The 20,605-nt window shown below is 40.7% G+C and overlaps 2 protein-coding genes across 4 annotated transcripts in view; one reads left to right on the top strand and one right to left on the bottom strand.

Annotated features, from left to right (window-relative positions):
- The window catches only part of cacna1c (calcium voltage-gated channel subunit alpha1 C), a 222,027-nt gene extending 208,717 nt beyond the window's left edge, over nucleotides 1-13,310 (bottom strand). The window contains exon 1 of the mRNA XM_087830331.1: nucleotides 13,187-13,310. Within this exon, the coding sequence (XP_087686457.1) occupies nucleotides 13,187-13,310 (124 nt within the window). The remainder of the gene's footprint in view (nucleotides 1-13,186) is intronic.
- dcp1b (decapping mRNA 1B) lies at nucleotides 8,996-20,553 on the top strand. 3 transcript variants are annotated; one of them, XM_006780695.2, is made up of 12 exons: nucleotides 8,996-9,407; nucleotides 9,776-9,816; nucleotides 10,782-10,909; nucleotides 15,980-16,046; nucleotides 16,164-16,311; nucleotides 16,583-16,681; nucleotides 16,845-16,970; nucleotides 17,100-17,580; nucleotides 17,721-17,771; nucleotides 18,159-18,385; nucleotides 18,509-18,721; nucleotides 18,906-20,553. In XM_006780695.2, the coding sequence occupies exons 1-12, from the start codon at nucleotides 9,249-9,251 to the stop codon at nucleotides 18,981-18,983; spliced, it is 1,818 nt and encodes a 605-aa protein (XP_006780758.2). In that variant the 5' UTR covers nucleotides 8,996-9,248; the 3' UTR covers nucleotides 18,984-20,553. The 3 variants fall into 3 exon arrangements, with proteins under 3 accessions (XP_006780758.2, XP_006780757.2, XP_035764079.2); XM_006780694.2 differs by having other exon boundaries at nucleotides 16,845-17,580; XM_035908186.2 differs by lacking the exon at nucleotides 9,776-9,816 and having other exon boundaries at nucleotides 9,274-9,407; nucleotides 16,845-17,580.
- The last annotated feature ends 52 nt before the right edge of the window (nucleotides 20,554-20,605 follow it).

Genomic DNA, 20,605 nt, shown 5'->3' with positions numbered 1-20,605 from the left:
CCTACAACTGCCTGTTGGCTAAATATGACCACTGCCCACCCATTGTGCCACAGAGCTCACAGAGTTCCGGCCTGTCAAACCCACAAGCGTGGACGAAATCAAGCAAGGAAAAAAGGCCTCATCCGTATCTGTTCGCGGCTACCTGCAGCCTTCTGTTGCGTGATCATGGCACAAGTTCACTTGCTGCACAAAGTGCTGCGGGCCTGCGGGGAAAAATCAAATAGACAAACTGCACACACAGAGGGGAAGTGGAGAAAAGAGAGCTGCATCTGTCCATCTGTTGAAAATGAGTGAAGAGCTACCACCCCCTTTCCCCCCTCCTTCCCTCCACCTCCTCCTTTCCCCATCCCATCCCCATTTCTAGACCACATCATAGGCTACCTACTCCCTCCCTCCTTCCCTCATGCACAGTTAGATGTTTGTTAGTTACAAATAAAAAAGGCACCACATACCTTGATGGTTCTCAAGGGTGTCCTCCGGGATGTACATGTTTTTGCTTTCATTTACCATAAATGTAGTCCGGCGTTATCCCTATAGGTAAATGGAAGAGAGAGAGGGGGAAAAGCTGGAGAGGAAAATAACAAGAGGGGGGGAAAGCCCCCAAAAAATAAAGAAATTAAAGAAGAGGGGAGGAAAGAAGAAATAACTGTCTGACACGGACAGTTTTGGGTATTCCGTTGTTTTTGTTTATGGGGAGGGTTTCTTCCGATGGAGTGAATATTACCTAATCCCCATGATGGAGGTGAAGGCGAGAAAAAAGAGGGAGCTTTCGGCGGAACCGGCTGGGAAAACGCACCGGTGCATCCCTCGGTACATCCGGGCCCTAGGCAAGAAACATGAGACCAGCACCGCGTTCAATTCAATTCACACCTCTCTCTCTCTCTTTCTCTTTCTTCCTCCCCTCTCTCGTGTTTTTAATAAATGTATACAAAAAAGAAAGAAAGAAAGCAATTGAAAATGTTATAAAGAACGGGCGCTGTCAGTGACGGTCGCAATGGAAGTGCGCAAAAGACGCATTCGGGCGCATCTTCAACAGCGTGTCAAAATGTGAGAGAATGAAGCACGGGAGGTGGAAGTGATGGATGAAGAAAAGGAGGAGGAAGAGAAGAGGAGAAAAATTAGAAAATGAGAAGAGCGTAAATATTCCATCACGGGAAGCACGGGGTTAAATCTCCCAAAAGGTTGTCGGTTATTCCACGAATCTTTAGCAGAGTCCCCCCAAAAAACAGAAGCCAGGCCGTCCTGTCTCATCCGGAGGCGGGTTTCTCTGTCTTGATCCAGTCCATGATGGTCCGGCAGTGTGTCTGTCAGTCAGTCTGTGTGCCTGTCTGCCTGTGTCTTACTGATTGGGAGTTAGAACTCTCTCTTCTCTCTGCCTCTGCTGCCTCTGCGGCTCAGCTCTGCAGTGATACCGAGAGAGAGAGTGAGAAAGAGAGAGAGAGAAAGAGAGAGAGCGAGAGGTAGCCCCCCTCCCAGTGCATGTAGACGCTTTGACTGTTTCCAGATGTGTGTGTGCCTGTGTGTGTGCCAGAGAGAGAGAGAGAGAGAGAGAGAGAGAGAGAGGAGAGAGCGAAAGAAGGAGGGAGACTGTATATGCAATAGTGTGGAACTGGCGGCTGGTATCCAGATGAGGATGAGGATGGTGAGGAGGAAGACAAAGATGATGATGATGAAGTGTGTGGGTGGTGAAAGGAGAGGAGGGCCCACAAAATGCAAAATATTTGGGAACAGAGGGCTCGATGAAAGAAAGGTGCTGAAACCTGTGAGAGTGTGTGTTGCAGACAGAAAGAGGGGGAGAGAGCACAGGGAAGAAGAAGGGGAAAGTGTGCCTGCATGTGTGAGAGAGAAGGGAAATAAAGCGGGATAATGATCCATGGCAGGCTTGAGCCCTACAAAGACTTTCATTTCTGCAGGAACAAACAGAGATCCGAGAAGTTATGTGTACATCTGATTTGTCCGTAGTGCCCACACATCTGGACTGTTTCAACCCCATTCTTTTCTTTGGCTAACGTTGTGTTTACACACACACCAAATATCTGTTTTTTCCAACTCTTTTATGACTCAAGCTCTGATCTTTTCGTGGCTCTCTTAAACAGGAAGAAACCGCAGGGAAGTTGATTTGTTAGATCCTCGGATGCTGTGCAAATGCAAACTCAAATCTCATAAAGTAGACGGGCTCAGGAAGGTCAATGCTCAAGGACTGACTGTGAACCTTTTTATCTAGAGGGCAATAAAATGATTTTGGGGGGGAATGTAATTATGTTTCTCTCGCGTTCTCTTTCTTTCTCTGTCTCTCTCTCGCTCTCCTTTGCTATCAGGACAGTGAAGCAGGCTTTGACATTGTGCTCCATGGCCAGAAACAAATTTGTCCTGGCCCCTGAGGCACGCAAAGCCATTTTCTGGAGACATGGGCTCACTTTCTTAGGTAACACAACAAAGAATTGAAGCTCATTTGAGAGTAAAATGTCAAACAAAGTCAACAACATCAGCTCTTAACTAAATAGCTTCTGACCAGGCTTCCATGGCACAGAGTCAGCTTCGCTTATAGCTCACAGAGGCGTTGGGATAGAGCTTCTTGCGCAAATAACATGTCAGTTCTTAAATTGAGCTGGCTTCTTAAAAGCTGTCCACAGGCAGCTTGATATAAAAAAGATAAAACGAGCTATCTCAGGCTTATAAAGAACCTTGAGTGTCTTTATTTAGCGAATAAATTCAGAAGACAAAAAACTGCATCTGAACATTTCAAATTAAAGGATGATCATTAGACATCGAATGTGCACGAAGGCCTTATAGAAACCTTCACAAACATAATACTTAGGTTCAATAATACATCCGAAAGTACTGAAGGTACTCTTGATTCTATTCATGGCACTGGCCAGCCCATGTAATTGTTTCTTGACACTGAATACAAACTTCACAATGTGCAGGCCTCATGTCATTCTCACTGCAGGCTATAATCAGGAGGTGAATCTGATGACTCAACCCAGCCTGTATTCATTTGTTCAGTGCCATAGCGCAAAATCACCACCCACCCATTCTGTAATAGAATAAAGCTTTTTGTCTACATGTGTCACTGCAGACATAGTAAAGACAGGGAGAAGAGTGATAAACGATTCTATTGATGACATCTGACAACTGAATTGTGTTTTTTAGAGGAATATATAGTGTTTTGTGAATCATATGTTATATTAATATACTGTATTTTGACGGAAATTGCAGACTGTTGAATACCTGCGCTGGTGAATGAAATGAAATAATACCAGAATTTATTACAGAGGTTATTATAAAATAGCATCTCAGCAGTGAGTAAGAACTTTGTCTGCAGAAAACATATGCCTCAGTTGACTGTAATATCACCATATTATTCAAAAGTTAATACTCGTGTATAAGTAGAAATTTTGAATTTTAACAATGAAGCTGGTCAAGGTGGTGTGATTGGGTGGTTGCTCCTAGCCAACAGGCCAGCAACAGGGCCTCTCTAAAGAGTCACATGATAGAGATGCAATTCTAACTACGTTCACAGCACAGATTTATTTATTTATGTCTGTTGAGAGTTAGCAGGCTAGAAAGTCGTATTTATACCAGTTTATTTAACATAAATGTCAAATAAACGTTATGGAGAAAAATATCTGCCTCTGAAATTCTCAAAAAGGTAGAAATCACTACAAAACAGCAAATTCCCACTGCTGTAGATGGCTGCTTGAACATTACTGCATTGGTTGTGTCACAGATGGACTGCGAGATGCATCTTATTCTTCATTTTTGAGCCAGACCAACTTCTGTTTGATTATGCTGGCCAGTGAATGGAAGACAGGAGGAAGGGAATGAGTGAGAGAAGGAAGAACGGATGGAGGGCAGGTCGTGGGAACAGACAATTCTGCCCAGGGGACGCACAAATATACATACACAAATGTCCTCAGTAATGCAGCCTGCACATGGAATACCAGTTCTATTTATGACTGTTCTATATTTATGGGCCCAGGCCCTTTGTATGTGCAAATGTGTGTGCAAGTCTAAAGCCCAGTTGGTCTCTGGGAATCTCTGTACAGGCAAACATTCAAACGCTAGTATCCCATGTGGGAAACCAACAACCTGCTGGTCAGTCAAAGGGGAATCCCCTGGTGAACAGAGAATAAAAAACTTTGGATGAAAGTTTTTATTTTTATTACCAATCAAAGAGAAAAAATGTATACTTTTAACATTGCTCTTTAAAAGAAGAAAAAAAAGCATCTGGTTTATTATCTCTTAATAACATTAATTTGTTTTATCTTAAAAAGAAAGAAAAGAAAATGGATACTGAGCTTGAGAGTCCCTTTCAGATAAACACAAACATTGGCCCCTTTTTCACTCATTTGTAGTCCATTCTTTGTACCAGACCATTTTCCGAGGAGTTGGGTTTTCTTTGTTTAGTTTAAGTCACTTAAAGTTGACCTATGAATCATTCATGCAAAACTTAGAAAAAAGAAAAAAACATGCACCAAACACAAGAGATGATCCAGTGCTGTGTTTACACATTCAGACTCCAAAGATAACAAGGCATAAAATAACCACTCTTTTTTTTTTTTTTTTAACCAACAAGGTGATTCCCAAGAGTTGTTAGCTAGACATTTGTTATATCCCAGTATGGTCTTTAACAAATATGTGGAAACAGGACACACAGAGGACACAACAAGTGGAAGACCTAAACATGATTTAAAAATGTATCGTGGAGTCATGTAAAAGAAAGAAATAGGGGAGAAAAAATCTGACACAAGACATGAAAGATGAAGAGCAACTTTGGGTTATGTATCTTGCCCAAGGATATTTTGGCATGCAGACTGGAGAGTAGGGCTGCTCAATTAATCGAATTTTAATCACGATTACGATCTGGACTTTCAACGATCATTAAAAATGACTGAGCCGATTATTAGCCCCTCCCTCGTGCTTTACTCTCGCGCTGCTCCGTGTGGCAAATCGAGCGCACCTCTCTGCATTTCGAACACGTGTCACAACAATTAAGAGGACCCGAGGGAAGCTCGGAAAGCTAAGCAGAAGTTATTTGGAGAGGAGAGTGTCTGCCGTTGGTTGAAAAGAGAGGTGAAAAAAAAAACTTCAGTGGTGTGGAAACATTATGGGTTCGCGGAGTCAGACGTGGATCAAGTAGACATAGTGTGTAAACTTTGCTACAGTGTCGTAGCTGCACCACAGAGCAACACTGCAAAGTTCACTAAACATAGATGTTTACATTTTTCATTTATTTCTTATATTGCAAACATTTGCACTGTTATCAGTATTTGCACACTATTTTATATTATTTTTTGACAATCTTTAAAGTCATTATTCAATACATTGTTATTGTTAAATAAATATCGTCAAATAATCGAGATCTCAATTTCAGTGAAAATAATCGTAATTATCATTTTTGCCATAATCGAGCAGCCCTACTGGAGAGACTAGTAGTATGACCTGCTCTGCCACTAAAGTATACCTGGACAGAAAAACAAGATGAAACACAATTAACACAGTCATGGACAAGCACCCCAGAACCCAGACTTCAACATTATTGAAGCATTGTGGGATCATCTGGACAAAAAACAAGAAGAAAACCAGCCAAAATCCCAAGAAGGGCCTTGGATTTCCTTCAAGAAGCCCGGAGAACTATTCCTGAAGACTACTTAAAGAAGATCTAAGAAAGCATGCCTAAGAAAGTTCAGGCTGTACTGGAGAATAAAGGTGCTCAAACACTTCCTTTAAAACTTATTTGAATGGTTCACACTGTTATTGCCTTACATACTATATTTCTATGTAAGTTTGCACATGTTTCAGTAAATCACTGCATCAATTTTCGTAGAAAAATATAAATAAATGAGTGGTGATTCAAGACTTTTGCATGGTACTGTATAAACTCAAGTTTTTATATTTAAAGTCTAATGAGGACCTAGAAGAAAAATGTAATGTCTACCAGTATCTAGATGTATGGCTGAAGGTAGTCCCAGATTTAACAATGTAGGAAGGCTCATTCAGTCATTGTGGTCATTATCTCACCTACAAAGATATCCCTTAAAGTAATAAATTATACAGTCACATGACAAAGAACGTTTTCACTGGACTCTATGCAGACTTGTGAAAAACAAAGTACACTCTCATCTTGATGCATTCTCAATCATCCAGGTAAGTAAATCTCCAAAGGTTGATTCTGTTCATCTGGACATAGCGTTTTCAGTGGGAGAAACGTTTCGTCACTCATCAAAGTGACTTCTTCAGTCTCAGCTGGCTGCAGGTTTCCCCACTGCTTTCACAGGAATCAAGAAGACAAGTAGCAGCCAGCTTATACCAAAGCATTCTCGAGTCAAATGTGAGGCCATCAGTCTGACAGCTAAAGCTTGGTTGAAATCAGGTCGTGCAACAGGACGATGCCAAGTGCACCAGCAAATCTACAACAGAATGGCTGGAAAATAAAAGTATCTAGGTGTGGCAATGACCCAGCCGAAGTCCAGACTTCAGCCTGATTGAAATACTGTGGTGGGACCTTAAGACAGCTGTGCATAAACAAATGCCTGCAAACCTCAATAAAATGAAGCAACATTGTAAAGAAGAGTGAGCCAAAATTCTTCTACAATGATGTGAGAGCCTGTAAGGTCCTACAGGAAACGATTACAGGAGTTTTTGGTGCTGAAGGGGGTTCTACAAACTATTGAATAATAAGGTGTATTTATTTTTACATGAGTACTTTTAGTACTTTTAAATATGTACATATAACAGTGTTTTACATGATGTTACTATTTTTTCTTTTCAGCAAACATCAGTTTTCATTTCCTTTAATATATAAAATAATCTTTCAATATGTCTAGTACAGTATAGCACAGTGGGCATATAGACAATTTTTACACTTTGAAAGCTCATATTAAAACACAACACCCCAGAAAACAATGCTTATCCAAATCTTGCTATTCCAACACTCTGTCCACCAGATAAATCCATGCATCATTTCTGCCTGGGAGCCAATCATGAGCATCTCATGGTGTGTCCCCACTAGTCCACCACTAAAGACATCTATTCAGTCTTGACTGATTATCGGCAGTATTGACCTGCTGATGGATAAGTCATTAGCCTCATCATTTACTAACTCACACCCTGAACAAACAGATAAATAACACCCCGACAGACGTGCATGTGCGCCTTGAAACACACACAGCACTAAATCTCTGACAAATAGGCTCATGCTAAATCACCAGGAGGTTATTTTCATCTTAATGGAGACATGCGTGTCTTGGCCTGACCTGGAAGTGTTTCATTCATATTTAAGAGAAGGATTTGTGTACAGCCTTGGCGTGGTGAACCCTTCACCTTAAAACATCTGAAGCAGATATTTTTATCCAGTGTTTCTTGGGCTGAGTGAATAGCTGGATGTTTTTCTTTTTTTTAAAATTGTTTTTCTCAAGGACACTATGATACAGCTCTTGATTTTACATTTCAGACTTGTGCCAGGTTTAATTACCGAAGCAACTGTTAGCATACCACTGTTACACTAATGAGAAGAAGTGCCTATATAAAGCTAAACAGTAATTTGGTGATGAAGAGCTTCTCTGTGATTTCAAGTCTAATGGACTCAGAGCATTACGTCTTGTGCAATCACTATCAGAAGGAAGAAAAGGAACGAGGCCGGGCTCATATGTTCACTTGAAGAGTTTGCTATGCCTGCTCTAGCACCCTTGAAACAGAACAGAATGTGTTGAACTGAATATAGAGAATCATTGTCAGGTGATATTGTCTGATATGAATTTCAAGAACTTACAGTCCTGAAAGTCCTGTTCCTGTATCAGTTACTGTCCTGTCCTTGAGTATTAATTTCAGGCAGGATGTGTCTCATTTCTGAAGCCTAGAGCTGGTAGATAATGTAAACCAAGAAGAAGAAGAAGAAACAGTTTGAAATGACATAGGAATAAGGGGGAAAAGATTTTTGCATAACAGTGGGATAAAAAAAAATGAAATCCTTTAATATGCCTGACAAATGTTCACTGTAACTGTCAACTTTGTAAAACTTCACTAAGTAGGCTATCTTAACTGGGTCCAACAAGACACTAAAAGGCTGTCAAGAAAAGGCTGCCTTTGCCCTTCTTCTTTCCTCTTTATCACTCCTTATCGAGCACAAATGGCTGAAAAACTCCTGATGTGACTCAGGACCAGAAAAAAAATGCAATTAAGAAAAATCTATCTCGACACTGAGATCTTATGAAACTGAAATCTTTTAAGATGGATAGATGTCCATTTTAGAATATAAGTGGTTTTACTTTTGACTGCTTGTGTCTACTCTTCTTTTTATGTAGACAACAAGACATTAAACATATTTGCAATGTAAGCCTTCTTACAAATACGCCTGTGTGTATTCTTCCTTTGCATTTAGATCAAGTCCAGCTCTTGCAATGAAATGGGAAAGGATGGATGCCCGATTTAGCCATCCCTTTGGCGCCTCCTAGTGCATTTGAAGGGTGGTGTTAGAGAGGATATAGTGCCATCAGTCATCATCACTGAAATATAGCCTACTTAACAGAAAGGTGAATGATAGAAGAGAAACATCAGCTGCTTACTTTTAGGACACACACACAATTAATATAGCATGAAACAAGATAGCTTTAAATAAAATAAAATACTAATGAACCCTCAGTCTACAGCAAAATATAGTTTCTTTCTGTCTCTCTCTCTCTCTCTCTCTCACACACACACACACACATACTCACACTACATAACAATACCATTATTATATATAGACAATATAAATAATTTAGCAAGCCCTTTTGATATAACATTACCTCATCTGACGTCAGTATAGTCTGTACTGATGACAGAGATATAATTAAATGAATTCTACCTGCAGCTAGAGAGCATAATGTACATACTGATATAATCATGGACGGTTTGTATAAGGAAATATATAGGAAATTCAGTGCAGTTGACTGCAGGACAGCTCCATCGATTTCTCGACGTTGATTGTTAAGGCTGAAATCGGCAGCTGCTGCGCAACTACTCACGTCTTCGTTGTTTACAATCTCGGTGAAATATGGCCATTTTCAAACTCACTCGTAGCAGTTAGAGCTAGGGAGCGCTTGACTTAGTTTTTTAATTATCAATTTTTAACTTGAAAAATAGAATACTGTGCAGCCATCGATTTAACTCCCTTTTCCTTTCCGTTTGTTTGGATTTTACCTCTTCTTACTGTGAGTCGGTAGCCGCTAAAGCTAGTTGACAAGCTAGCGTCTCCATAGGGAACAATGACAGCGACTTCAGCAGGTAGCAGTAGCTCTCTTGCCGCTAAAGGACTGGATATAAGTCTGGCTGCTCTGCAGCGACAAGACCCCTACATCAATAACATTGTGGACCTGGCGAGCCAAGTTGCCCTGTATACTTTCAACAACAGGACAAATGAGTGGGTAAGCCGGAGGGTTGGTGAATGTATCATGTGCTAACTTAGCTTTGTGACTGCCCGTTCGGCGCGCTTTGACAGATTGAAACTAACTCAACTTATAGGAGTAAGAGACTATTGTTATTAACGTTATTTTCCATAAAAATAAAAATTGTTGTTGCTATATTATGTTTTAATTCACATTATATTTGGAGAGTTCCCCGAAATGTGCTTTTTTGTCACCTACAAAAAGTCAAAATACTGGACTTCTTTTTGAAAGAATAGCTAATGAAATATTAATATAATATTAATGAAAGTTAATATCAACAGAGATAAGGTTGAGCAATTATGACATGGAGTTGCTTTAATTAATTTTGTTGTCTTTTTTGTTTTAAGGAGAAGACAGAAGTGGAAGGTAGTCTTTTTATATATACAAGGTAATGAAAATGTTAACACTGTTATAAACAAATATATATATATATATATATATAATTCTATTGTCTAATGTGTGACATTTTCCTATTGTTCCCTATTGGAAGTAAAATCTTGTCATTTGTGACACATTTACTAAATTACAAACTGTTAAGCTGGCATGAACGGGACGTAACAAAACTGAACTGAGTTTGATAATATACAAAACTATAATAATATATAATGTGACCTCTATAAAAGCAAAAGTTTTGGCAGTGCAGCAATGCTCAGGGAAACTGCAAGGTTACCAAGAGAAAGCCTCTTTTCTTTTAAAAGAACATAGCAGCACAGCTTAGGTTTGCAAAGCTGCATCTGAATAAACCAGAGGAATCCTGTCCTTTTGAGAGATGAGCCAAAAGTGGAGATGCACAGAGCCGAGAAAACCAAACTCAGCATATCAGAACAAACGCATCATACCAGCTGTCGAGCACGGTGGTGGAGGGTTGATAATTTAGGCTTGTTTTGCAGTGACAGGACCTGGATACCTTGTAGTAATTGAGCCCATCATGAGGATCAGATCTGGGGCCATCTGTTTGACATCTAATGCTTGGCTGAAATTGGGTCACGCAAGATGACAATAATCCCAAGCATAGCAGTAAATCTGCAACAGAATGACTGAAAAAGAAACTAATGAAGGTGGTGCAGTGACCCAGTCAAAGTCCAGACCTCAACCTCAACATGACTGAAATTCTGTGGTGGAACCTTAAGAGAGCTGCACATAAAAGAATGCCTGGAAACTTCAATGAAATGAAGCTCCACTGTAAAGCAGAGTGGGCCAAAATTCTTCCACAATGATTTGAGAGACTGATAAAGTGAGGCAGTGAAATTATTATTACTGCTGACAGTGGTTCTGCAAGCTACGTGACATACTTAGTTTTTCCACAGGACTACATAGAATATGACACTATATTCTGCTGTCTTCAAATTTCAGGTTGGCCTCTCCTAGGCATGGTTTTACCATTATGAACCGGCTCAGCATGCAGAATCTGACAGAGCCACTCACCAAAGACCTGGACTTCCAGCTCCAGGACCCGTTCCTGCTTTACCGCAACGCACGATGTAAGGAGAAACTGACTGACTGAATACACTGCAGTGATTTAATGCCATGTGAACTGTGCTTTCTTACTGCTAGTGTTTTTTACCATCACACCAAAAGGGGAAGTAAAATATTTTACCTAAACTTCTGAAGATTAGTCAATTCAAAGATTTTATCAAAGACTCTGTATCGTTTGAAATGTTTACACTAAAAAAAGACAACTGCATCGATATCCACAAGATATCGATGTAAAAGATGATGACATGATAAAAGTGCCCAAAGAGTCCAGCATGCACTTCATTAAAGTAGGAACTAGTAATTCCATATAAGGAACTAAGCTAAGGTACTCAAGTGAATTTTATCAGGCTGACTCCAAGACCTACATATGGTTCCCACATACACAAACACATTGTTGAGTGTGGCTCTGGGACAAGAGTCTGACAGCACTACAAAATCAGCCAGCGGAGATTAGATACGCTGCAACTGTCACTGATAATCTAAACACACATACATACACTCAGAAGTCGCTGCCAAACACAGACCTCCCTCCCTGCCTCGGTCTCCCTCCATCAGGCTTAGTAAATGGCAGGTGGAATGCTGTGTTTAGATACCACTGAATTCCTTGTGCCTGCTTTGATCCTCTTACTGTAGTGCTTCATTTTTCTTACTGACACAAAGCCATTATTAAACATCCTGAAGGCTCAGAGAAATTATGCGTCTGGCATAAACTTTGCTCAGTGACCTCATTACACCTTTTGCACCAGCCTTAAATGCACTCGGGGTGCATTAAAGATGATCTGTGATAGCACTGGCCTGTGGTCATCAGTAATGGAGCATCAGTAATGGAGAATGAATCTAAAGTGAGCTAACAGGCTTATCCATGGAAGGAGCAAACTTTAACAGCATATAAAACTAGTAATCAAAACACAGTTAATGATGGTTTCCTCTGATAAAATGCAATTATGTGGAGGAGTTATGACTCAAAGAGTGGGTGGTTACATGGCAAACCTAATGGTCTACCCTAATGACTCTATTTGATTACGATGATTGAATAAAGATGATAAAACATCAGAAAAGGAGCTATGCAAAACAGTAGTAGCAGAGATAAACAATGGTATTAAAACAACCAGACAAACTGCACCTCAGATGCTGTGAAAAACATCTCAAGTTCAGCATGACTAAGCCAACATTCACTGAGCGGTTCCAGGATGATGGTGTTTGTGTGGCGTCCTTCCAGAAAACTGCATAAACAGGGACAAAATTTATGTTGTTTTAAATGGTTCTTCATTGTCTGAATCATAAACTGCTGGTAATGCTGCCAGTCCTAATGCGCCGTGACCTCTGTGTGGACGGGGCCGTGGAATCTTATCATTAGATAAACATGTTGCTCTCAGCGCTGCTGTAACTTCCTGGAATGACCGTTGGCACAAAGTGGCAACCAATGCTAAAAATAAAGCACGGAGATATACCAAAGAACAAGGCAATATTTAGGGAGGAGATATTTGCCCAAAGCAAGGCGTTATTTATCCAGGCACATATCTTAGTCTACATGATTAAAAGAAAGACTATTTAAATTCCTGTCTAGCATCTGCACTTGTAATGTTCAGTTGCGCCGTTATTCACATACAGCTCTTCAGCTGATTTTTGTGAATTTTGGCTGTTGCTGATGAGCAATATAGAGCTAAAACTTGTATGATCTAATTTATATGATTTTGACAAATTTTCGAATCTTTCTTGCAGTTTTGGTTAGAACTCATTATCAGTCCAGCAGTATATTGTATTGTTTTCTCTTGCACTATACTATCTGTACCCTGATAGCAAAAATCTGCCTTTTTATTATCATGCATAAGCATGTCAAATGGACTCACAAATTTGACTTACCAGAGTTGCGCTTTAATGACTTTTTGTGGCAGTGGTTAACAAATGAATGAGGATTAGGTGATGAGAAGTTAACAGACTTCTGTTTCAACACAGTGGGTGGAAAAACATCAGTGAGGTAATAAGATGAATCGATATGCGGTTAAAATGATATGATAATGACAGTTCACACACCCTGACTTCTGTGCTTTTTACTTTCTCTTCAGTTGCACAGATGCTTTCATGCAACGTGGACTTCTAGTGTATTACAAATCGATGTACTGTGATGGTAAAAGGTTGTGAGCATCATCCTAATCTGTCATTTCCACCCCTAATATCAGCACTTAGATTTAACACTGATATGGGTCAGATCTTCTGGTATGTAATCCTCTGGTATGTCATATATCTAAGAAGTACATCAATGGCTATATGGAGATTCTTACCTCCAGGTGGGATGTATCGATATCCCAGGTCTCTCTCTGTCACCAGCAATCCTCTAAATCTGACTTCGGGTTCCTCCTGCAGCCTCTCGTGTTTAGGTTTCCTCTCAAACAGGCCCCTCAGCATGATCTCTCAGTGTTCTCACAGTCCGATGATGATATTACCTCTTTCTATCTCTCCACAACGTAAAAGTTGCTCAGAACTGATATTAAAAAGCAGTGCCAGTAATTACTTATCTGGCCAATAGATGCCAAACGCGATGCTCCGCTTCCTTTTTCTTCTTTAGGACCACAGATCTACTGATGGCGCTGTGTAAATATCAGGTTGTACACATACAGGTTTCCCAGTAGTTCTGGTAGTTATTTATTATGAGGGTTTCAGATGCAGAAGAGCAATTTGAACATCCTTGCAGTTAAGTCTCAAGAGGAAGGTGTAACAGAAGTGGTATACGAGACTTTACTAGCTGTGAATGTCAATATTTACTCCTCCTCCAGTTTTCCCCGAAATGTCCTCTCATGCAACAGCATCAGTTTGCTTTACTTCAGGAGCACGTAATTCCTGAAAAACCTCCAGGAAACTAAACGCTGGCGAAAAGGATGTTATTACTCTTCCTCATGACTGATACTATGAACTTCCTTCACAAAGGTGATCTCATACTGCAGTGAAAGTGTACCAAATTTATCTTGGTCATCACTTCTGCTTGTAAATTTGTCTGAATTTATGGCTCTACTAAAGGTAAACAGTCTCACAGTAACAGAGTAACTGAAATGTCAACTTTAAGCATTGTTTCTCAAACATAAAACACAAGACTTTTTTCTTCTTTTTTTTTTAAAGTGTCCCGTTGAGTTTCTAAAGGCTGGTGCTTTCTGATGGGCCGCTATATCGTAGGCGCAGAGGGTTTCAAAGGACCACAAAGGTTCCGTTGTGAATCACTTACAGGCTTTGCTGGGTTTCCAATATATTTTGTTCAAACCGTAACAGACAGGCTGTGTCTGTGGTGGTTTTTGAAGCTGTCACTCTTCCTGATATCAGTCTCAAGCTTAAGTTGTAGTCCTGCTGAAGTTGTCGTCCCACGTGGCCGTTCAGTGGAGTTCCCGGTCGAGTTGGTTTGGTACTTTGCTCGAGGCGTACATTTCAAAAATCCTTCTGTCTTTCTCTTTCAATTTCCAGTGTCGAGTGGAGCTCTCTCTTTCTCCCTCTCAAATAACCTTATGGCCACAACCACTTTTCGGCTTTCTCGCTCTCACTCTCTCTCTGTATCGCTCTATTGCCCTCACTCTTTTTTTCTCTTTCCTATCTTGTTGATATAGTTTCTACAGGTCCTGCTGGTGTGGAAGTCTTCTATTTTAAAAGCACATGCACATCTTTTATCTTATCTTCTTCTCCCTTTCTGTGAGACTGAGAGAGAGCAACATGCTGGCCAAATGGAGTGTCTAATGTCTAAAATGTCACAAGTTCTTTTTAGTATTCACTGACATGTTTCTATTTTGATGTGCTTAACGATCTCCCCTGTAACACACTTCACTTCTTTCCATTCATCTTGCTCATTTTTCCTCCATTTTCCAGCTGTCAGACTTTCACCGTGTCTCTCTCCGTCTCTGTCGAATAGTCTCATCCCCTGTGAGCACACTGAGCACTAAGTGGCTCTGGCTCCACCAGTCAGCCTCCCACTGCAGTTACTTATTTGGTCCTGGGCTTATTTTCCCAGGCTCAACTGAACTCTCTGTGTACGTATGTGTCTCAGCCTCTCCCTCTCTGTTTGTTCCCCTCATCCACTTTGACCTCGATGCCTTACCCAGCCCCATTTGTAGCCAAGTGGGTGTGTATTTTTGTTCATGTCTGTGTGTGTGGGAATGTGTCTTGTATTCAATTGGATTACATAAAAACCTAGTCATGGTATAGACCCCACTGATTGCTCTTTTTTTACCCCACTTTAAAATCTTTGCGTTACTTAAGTTTTTCTCTGTACTTAATTTACTCTCATATCTTTTACTCTTTGCCTCTTTTCTTTTTGGTGATTGGGAGCTTCCCCCGACATCAACAAACAGCAGCAAAGTTGTTTCTGTCTTGGGCAGAGTAGCACCATGAGTATTGCTAGAGCCCTCCACTCACATGTCTTCTCATTTGATAAACTTGTCATGCAGGTTGAACATCCAAGTTGATAAAGTTCAGCGACTTCAGAATCTGGACTTCTTTAGAACTTCACGGGAAATTTATTTTTTCCATGCAAAATTCTAAGCCCTTAGTGGCTGCAATTAAGTGGTTATGCAACAACGATTAATCTTTCAAAAGAAAGCACAAATGCAAACAGTAAAATTAATCACTTTGTAAAGTAGTTCATCCCATCTACAAAACTGGGCAAGTGTCTTTTTCCTCCCTTGCTGACCGTGTTTACGTAGATCAGGGCACTCCTGGGGCCCATGTTTCATTGTATAATTGCATCGCTGGCTTCTGTTCCCATTGGCTTGGCTGGGAAATGACTCATTTTAAACCCTGGGGTTATACCCACCAGGGCTAATAATAAACAGTTTATCTATCTGTTAGGTCCGCACTGATGTCATTGCAGCAAAATTGTGCTACAGCATGGCTACACATTCATTCAGTTGTCTGGGAAACTCATTTTGTTGTCTGCTGACCTGGACTGAGCAGACAGTTTTATTATTACGCCAAGCTAACTAGATTTTCAACAGGGTCATTACTGCAAATAATTTGCTGGATTTTTGTTAATGTAATGTCCTCAAAAGTTCAATTCTGTCTCTTGCTGCATCTCAAACCCCTCTGTTCTTCTTCCCCAGTGGCAATCCATGGGATTTGGTTCTATGATAAGGAGGACTGTCAGCGCATCGCCCAGAGGATGAAGATGTAAGTAACTGTAATTGGATGATCTTCAAAACAAGATTTGGTTTGCTTAAAAATGACTAATGAGTTATGGACCAGCTGCCAAAGCTTGACAGAACACTCTTTTATTCATGTGTGCAGTCTGACCCAGCAGGAGCTGGTCCTGGCTCAGTCCCAGGGTGGTTGGTTATCCCCAGGAGAAGTAAGAGCAGGGGGAGGGGGAAAAGGTGAAGCAAAGGGAGTGGACATCATCCAGATGTTAACCAAAGCCCGCACAGAGTATGATAAGGTATGTGCACACTGTAGGATTTTGAAGAGAATAAAACAATTAGAAGAACACAGATTAAAATGCTGGGAATTGCTAAGCCCTAATATATCTTTGCATTTACATTTGTTCATTTAGACCTATAGGATGCAGGGAGTATTTTCTAGGATCCTCAGTTAATCACTTACAGTAATCTACTTTTTTGGCAATTTATGTGAAATAGTTTTTATGTATTTATTTACTTATTTTGTTAATTGTCTGTCCTTTGTCTATTCTCTCTGTGCACCTGTCTTAGGAAAAGTCAACCTCAGAGCCAAAGGAGATTGGTGGCAGCAGTGTTCTTTATGGAAACCCCCACCTGATTAAACCAATACCTGTTAAACCAAACACTCAGGTAGAACACTCAGTTTAACCCTGTTAAAATCACATTTTTCATGTACAAAAGAGAGTTTGTAATGGTTTTCTTCCATTGTTGTGTATAAAACCCTGCTAGTGTCGTTTCTGTTTGTGCCTCTAACTCATCATCTTTCTTATTCTACTGTGCTTCTCTCATCCAGGACAATGAAGGTGCTGAGCCCAAGTCTCTTTCTTTGGCTACTTTGTTTGGCTCTCAGCAACGTTCAACTAAACCTGACTCTGACCCTCTTGCGAATGCTCCAGCACTGGGATCATCAGCGGGAAAAGTATCTCGCCCGCCTGTAGCTCGCACACTCACCTACGATGATACAGTGAACTCTGGCAGAAATGTGGCCTCTGATGGAGGAATCAAGGCTGTGGAAGATGGAGCAAATGTTGTTTCTGGCTTGTTGCAGAGTCCCTCAGGCGCTCACCAGCAGCAGCACTGTCCGGCCATCGCAAAGCTCATGCAGGGACAGAGAGGTGCCGGGACTGTGGGAGGGGTGCTTCAGACCGTGTCCGAGTCCCCCGAGAACCGGCTGTGTGACAACGGGGTGCCGCTGGAGCATCACCACCACCACCATCATCTTTACCACCATCAGCAACAACACCACCATCACCAGCATCAGCTTCATCCTGATCCAATCAGGAGACTTTTCCAAACCCAACCACCTCCTCTACCCACCACCTCTTTCTCCTCTACGGCCCCTAATTTTTGCTCCAACCCTTCCTCTCTACAGCAGAACCCTCATCTCTCCTCCCAGCCTGTAATGGTGAATTCTGTGTCACGCTCTCACCTTCAAGCACAACAAAGCCAGCAGCTGTTTATCAGCTTGTCCAATTCTCAACCTGAAATTCAGCAAAACAGCCAGACGGCTCCAGCTGCACAGGGAACAGGTGGGAAAATCTTTTGTGTTAGGTGTTCACAAACAAACAAGCTAACCTTGTACTGAATCAGTGTGCTACATACATTTTTATAATTGCATTGCTAATAAACTATGGGAAGAATAACTTTTCGATTCTCCTTGCTTTACCAGGTTTGTTGCCATCTCAGGTGACCAGTAATCAAGTCATTCAACCTTCACAAGGTATAGTATTCAAGTTTTTTATTGTTTGCAGTCGCTAACTAGCAGGGTTTTAGTGTTGTGCACAAACTTAAGCCGATCGTTACTGAAGCTCTAACCAGTTTTTCCAATAATTTGAAACTACATATAAACAGTAGTTAAATTAAGAAACTGCAGAGGAACTATTTTTTTTCCCAGTTACAAGACACATTATCTGTAGTAAGTTCCATTGCAGTGTTTCCCACAGGACTGGAGCTCATACATGTGCATGCATGCACAATGCACGGAAATCCACACTTTTGGAAATGATTTACCGTAGAGTACACTCACCAACCACTTCATTAGGTGCACCTGTTTAGCTGCTCAATAAAAGTAATTCTTGTTTTTGGTACCTTCGTGCTTTCTCGTCAGGATTGTCTCACGTGCCAGGTATGGTGTCACCTCATGAGCTCCTCCAAAAGCTCCAGTTGGTCCAGCAGGAGCAGAGCCTGGTCTCTAGTGAGCCACCTCGGATCTGTCCAGGACTGGCTCCTCGATTCCTGGGGCCAGCCCAAAACCAGGGTGCATGCGTGACTTTAGGCACAATCCCAAACCCAACTGCAGCCACTGCAGGTCAGAAAGCTGCGCTGCAGTTACAGGTAAAGCCCAGTGTAAACAGTTAGTAGTTGATTTTATCAATTATATAAACAGAGCAAATGGCAAATGCTAGTTAAATTGGTGACGTGATAGCTGCAACAGTACAGTGCTCCCTGTCTGTGCAGGTGATCTCCCCTCAGAGGATACCAGCCACTGTTGCCCCAAATCTGCTCCTTTCCCCGAGTATGTTCACTCAGACACAGCCTAGCAGTGGGATGTCTGCAGTTGGTCAGGAGAGCTCCCACACACCCTCAACTGTGCCCAGACCCCCTCTGCAGGAGGAGGTCAGAATCCTTTCCAGAAGTCAGCTTCAAGCCACACTGCTGCATCTGCTACAGGTGATTATTCTTAAAAGTTTGTGGTCTATTATGGCTTCACAACGCTCGCTGTCCAGTTGTTGTGCTCACGTTGTAGCCAAATCTGTGCAGTTGTTTTGTTTGCAAAGAGAAAAACAGAGAATAAGCAAAAACAAACACACACACTTGAGGATTTTGTATGAAGTTGCCTGCTTGTGTGTTTCAGACCGACAGCTCATTCCTGGACTCCATCTATGAAGCCTATGCCAGCCGCTTTGCTAAGGACTCCAGCAACAAGTATTGATGCAGCTTCACACCCTCGTTCTACACACGCACCCTTCCTGGAGGCTACTTCTTACACCTCATATGGATGCACCACTTCCTATTCCAAATCACACACACACGTACTTAAACACACACTCTGTACCTCCTCTGCACTCTATCGTTAGGAAGCCTGACTCTGTTTGCTCCAAGCCAAGTCTCTTGTTGCACAAAGCTATCACAAGTAACACCATGTTCAAAAAAAAATTTGGTTTAGTCTATCGAATACAGATTTTACCCTTGACCTCACCCTTTGAGTCTTTAGCAAAAACAAAAAATGCTGCAAACCTTCCAGTTTTCCAGGATGTTTCTGATACTCTTTCTTTTCCAGTAAGTGTAGCAATATTTCCTTTCAGTCAGTTGTCTCACACCAGCCAGCCTTTAACAAACAAGTCTTCCTAGTCTAGAGCTAAAAGACATCTTCAGATATTATTTTAATCTCTTATTATTTTACTTGGGCATAACAGGTTTGTGTATTTTACCACCAGCAGGTTTTTAAATCTGTTATTTCATTGTCGTGATGACTTTTATTCCTATCCTTTTTAACAGACACGAGCAGTGATAAGTGTCTACATTGTAATTTTAGTTAACTAACTGTTGTCAGCTGGTGCATATTGAAGTGGACTTTATCCGGCAATCGCTGAAATTGTGAAGGAAAGAAAAGGGGGTGTTTTTGCAGCACTTTCTGAATATTATAATGTGTTTGAAGGAAGGGGAAAGGAAGGAAAACGTCAATGTCAGTCCAGCTTAAAAAGACAAGAAAATTACAGGAACCTGACAACCTGCACTACCTCACAGAGAACTAGTTTGGAGGTATACCTGTGTTTTAAATCAAGTGGCATAAAGGTGATTGGTTTACGTTGCATAGTAAGGAATTTGTGTTCACTTTATGTAAAGAGATTTCAGAAAATTAAATATCACCTAAGCTGATAAACGGTTCTAAACAAATGAAGCCTAGAGTGGTCTAATAATATGATTTAATAATCTGAAGCTTAGAAAATTTGGTTAATTAAATCATCAACAGCAACATTGTTAATTGTTCAGGCTTGTTGTAGCCCCCGGTGGAGATTGAACATAAAATTTAAAAGGTTTTATTGCATTTGCACAATACAGTTAAACTACTTTTGCCACGTAAAGTGATATTTCTCATTCAGTTGTTCCTCATTCAGCACTTAAATTGCCTACATTTTTTCAGAGTCAGGGTTTTTAGTTGGTGATTAACGTGCGTGTTAAACTCATAGCCAGCCTAGACAGTAGCTACCAGGCAGAAACATCAGCAGCAGCAAAAGCAGAGAATATCATTCAGGAAAAAAAAGAGGAAGATTTTATTCCCTATTTTTTTACTCAAGAAGAAAATTGTACAAATAACCAGCATGTATTTAAAGGTATATCAGAATGTAAAGTTTAAGATTTTACAGCATATTGTCAGATGCTGTTTTAATTCAAAAGTCATCTGTACTGTTTCTGTAACCAGAATATTAAAATGTTTCTATGGGCTTTTTTTTCTTTTTGGCTGGGATGTTTTTCCATTACATAAACTGGAATATATTTTTATTGGCTATTAAAAGTAAAAAAAAACAAAACTGTGTCTGTTGTTTTTTTTTT

The sequence above is a fragment of the Neolamprologus brichardi genome, chromosome 17 (genome assembly GCF_056152115.1).
Source record: "Neolamprologus brichardi isolate AB-2024 chromosome 17, ASM5615211v1, whole genome shotgun sequence".
In the NCBI taxonomy this organism is placed as follows: Eukaryota; Metazoa; Chordata; class Actinopteri; order Cichliformes; family Cichlidae; genus Neolamprologus; species Neolamprologus brichardi.
Note: the sequence above shows the minus strand (reverse complement) of the source record. Positions and strands in the feature narration are given on the sequence as shown.

Excerpts from the sequence above, each read along its gene's own strand:
- dcp1b (XM_006780694.2), top strand. The coding sequence starts at position 9,249 with ATGACAGCGACTTCAGCAGGTAGCAGTAGCTCTCTTGCCGCTAAAGGA. Across the intron at positions 17,581-17,720 it reads TCCAGCTGCACAGGGAACAG|GTTTGTTGCCATCTCAGGTG; the intron begins GTGGGAAAATCT and ends TTGCTTTACCAG. Across the intron at positions 18,722-18,905 it reads CACTGCTGCATCTGCTACAG|ACCGACAGCTCATTCCTGGA; the intron begins GTGATTATTCTT and ends TGTGTGTTTCAG.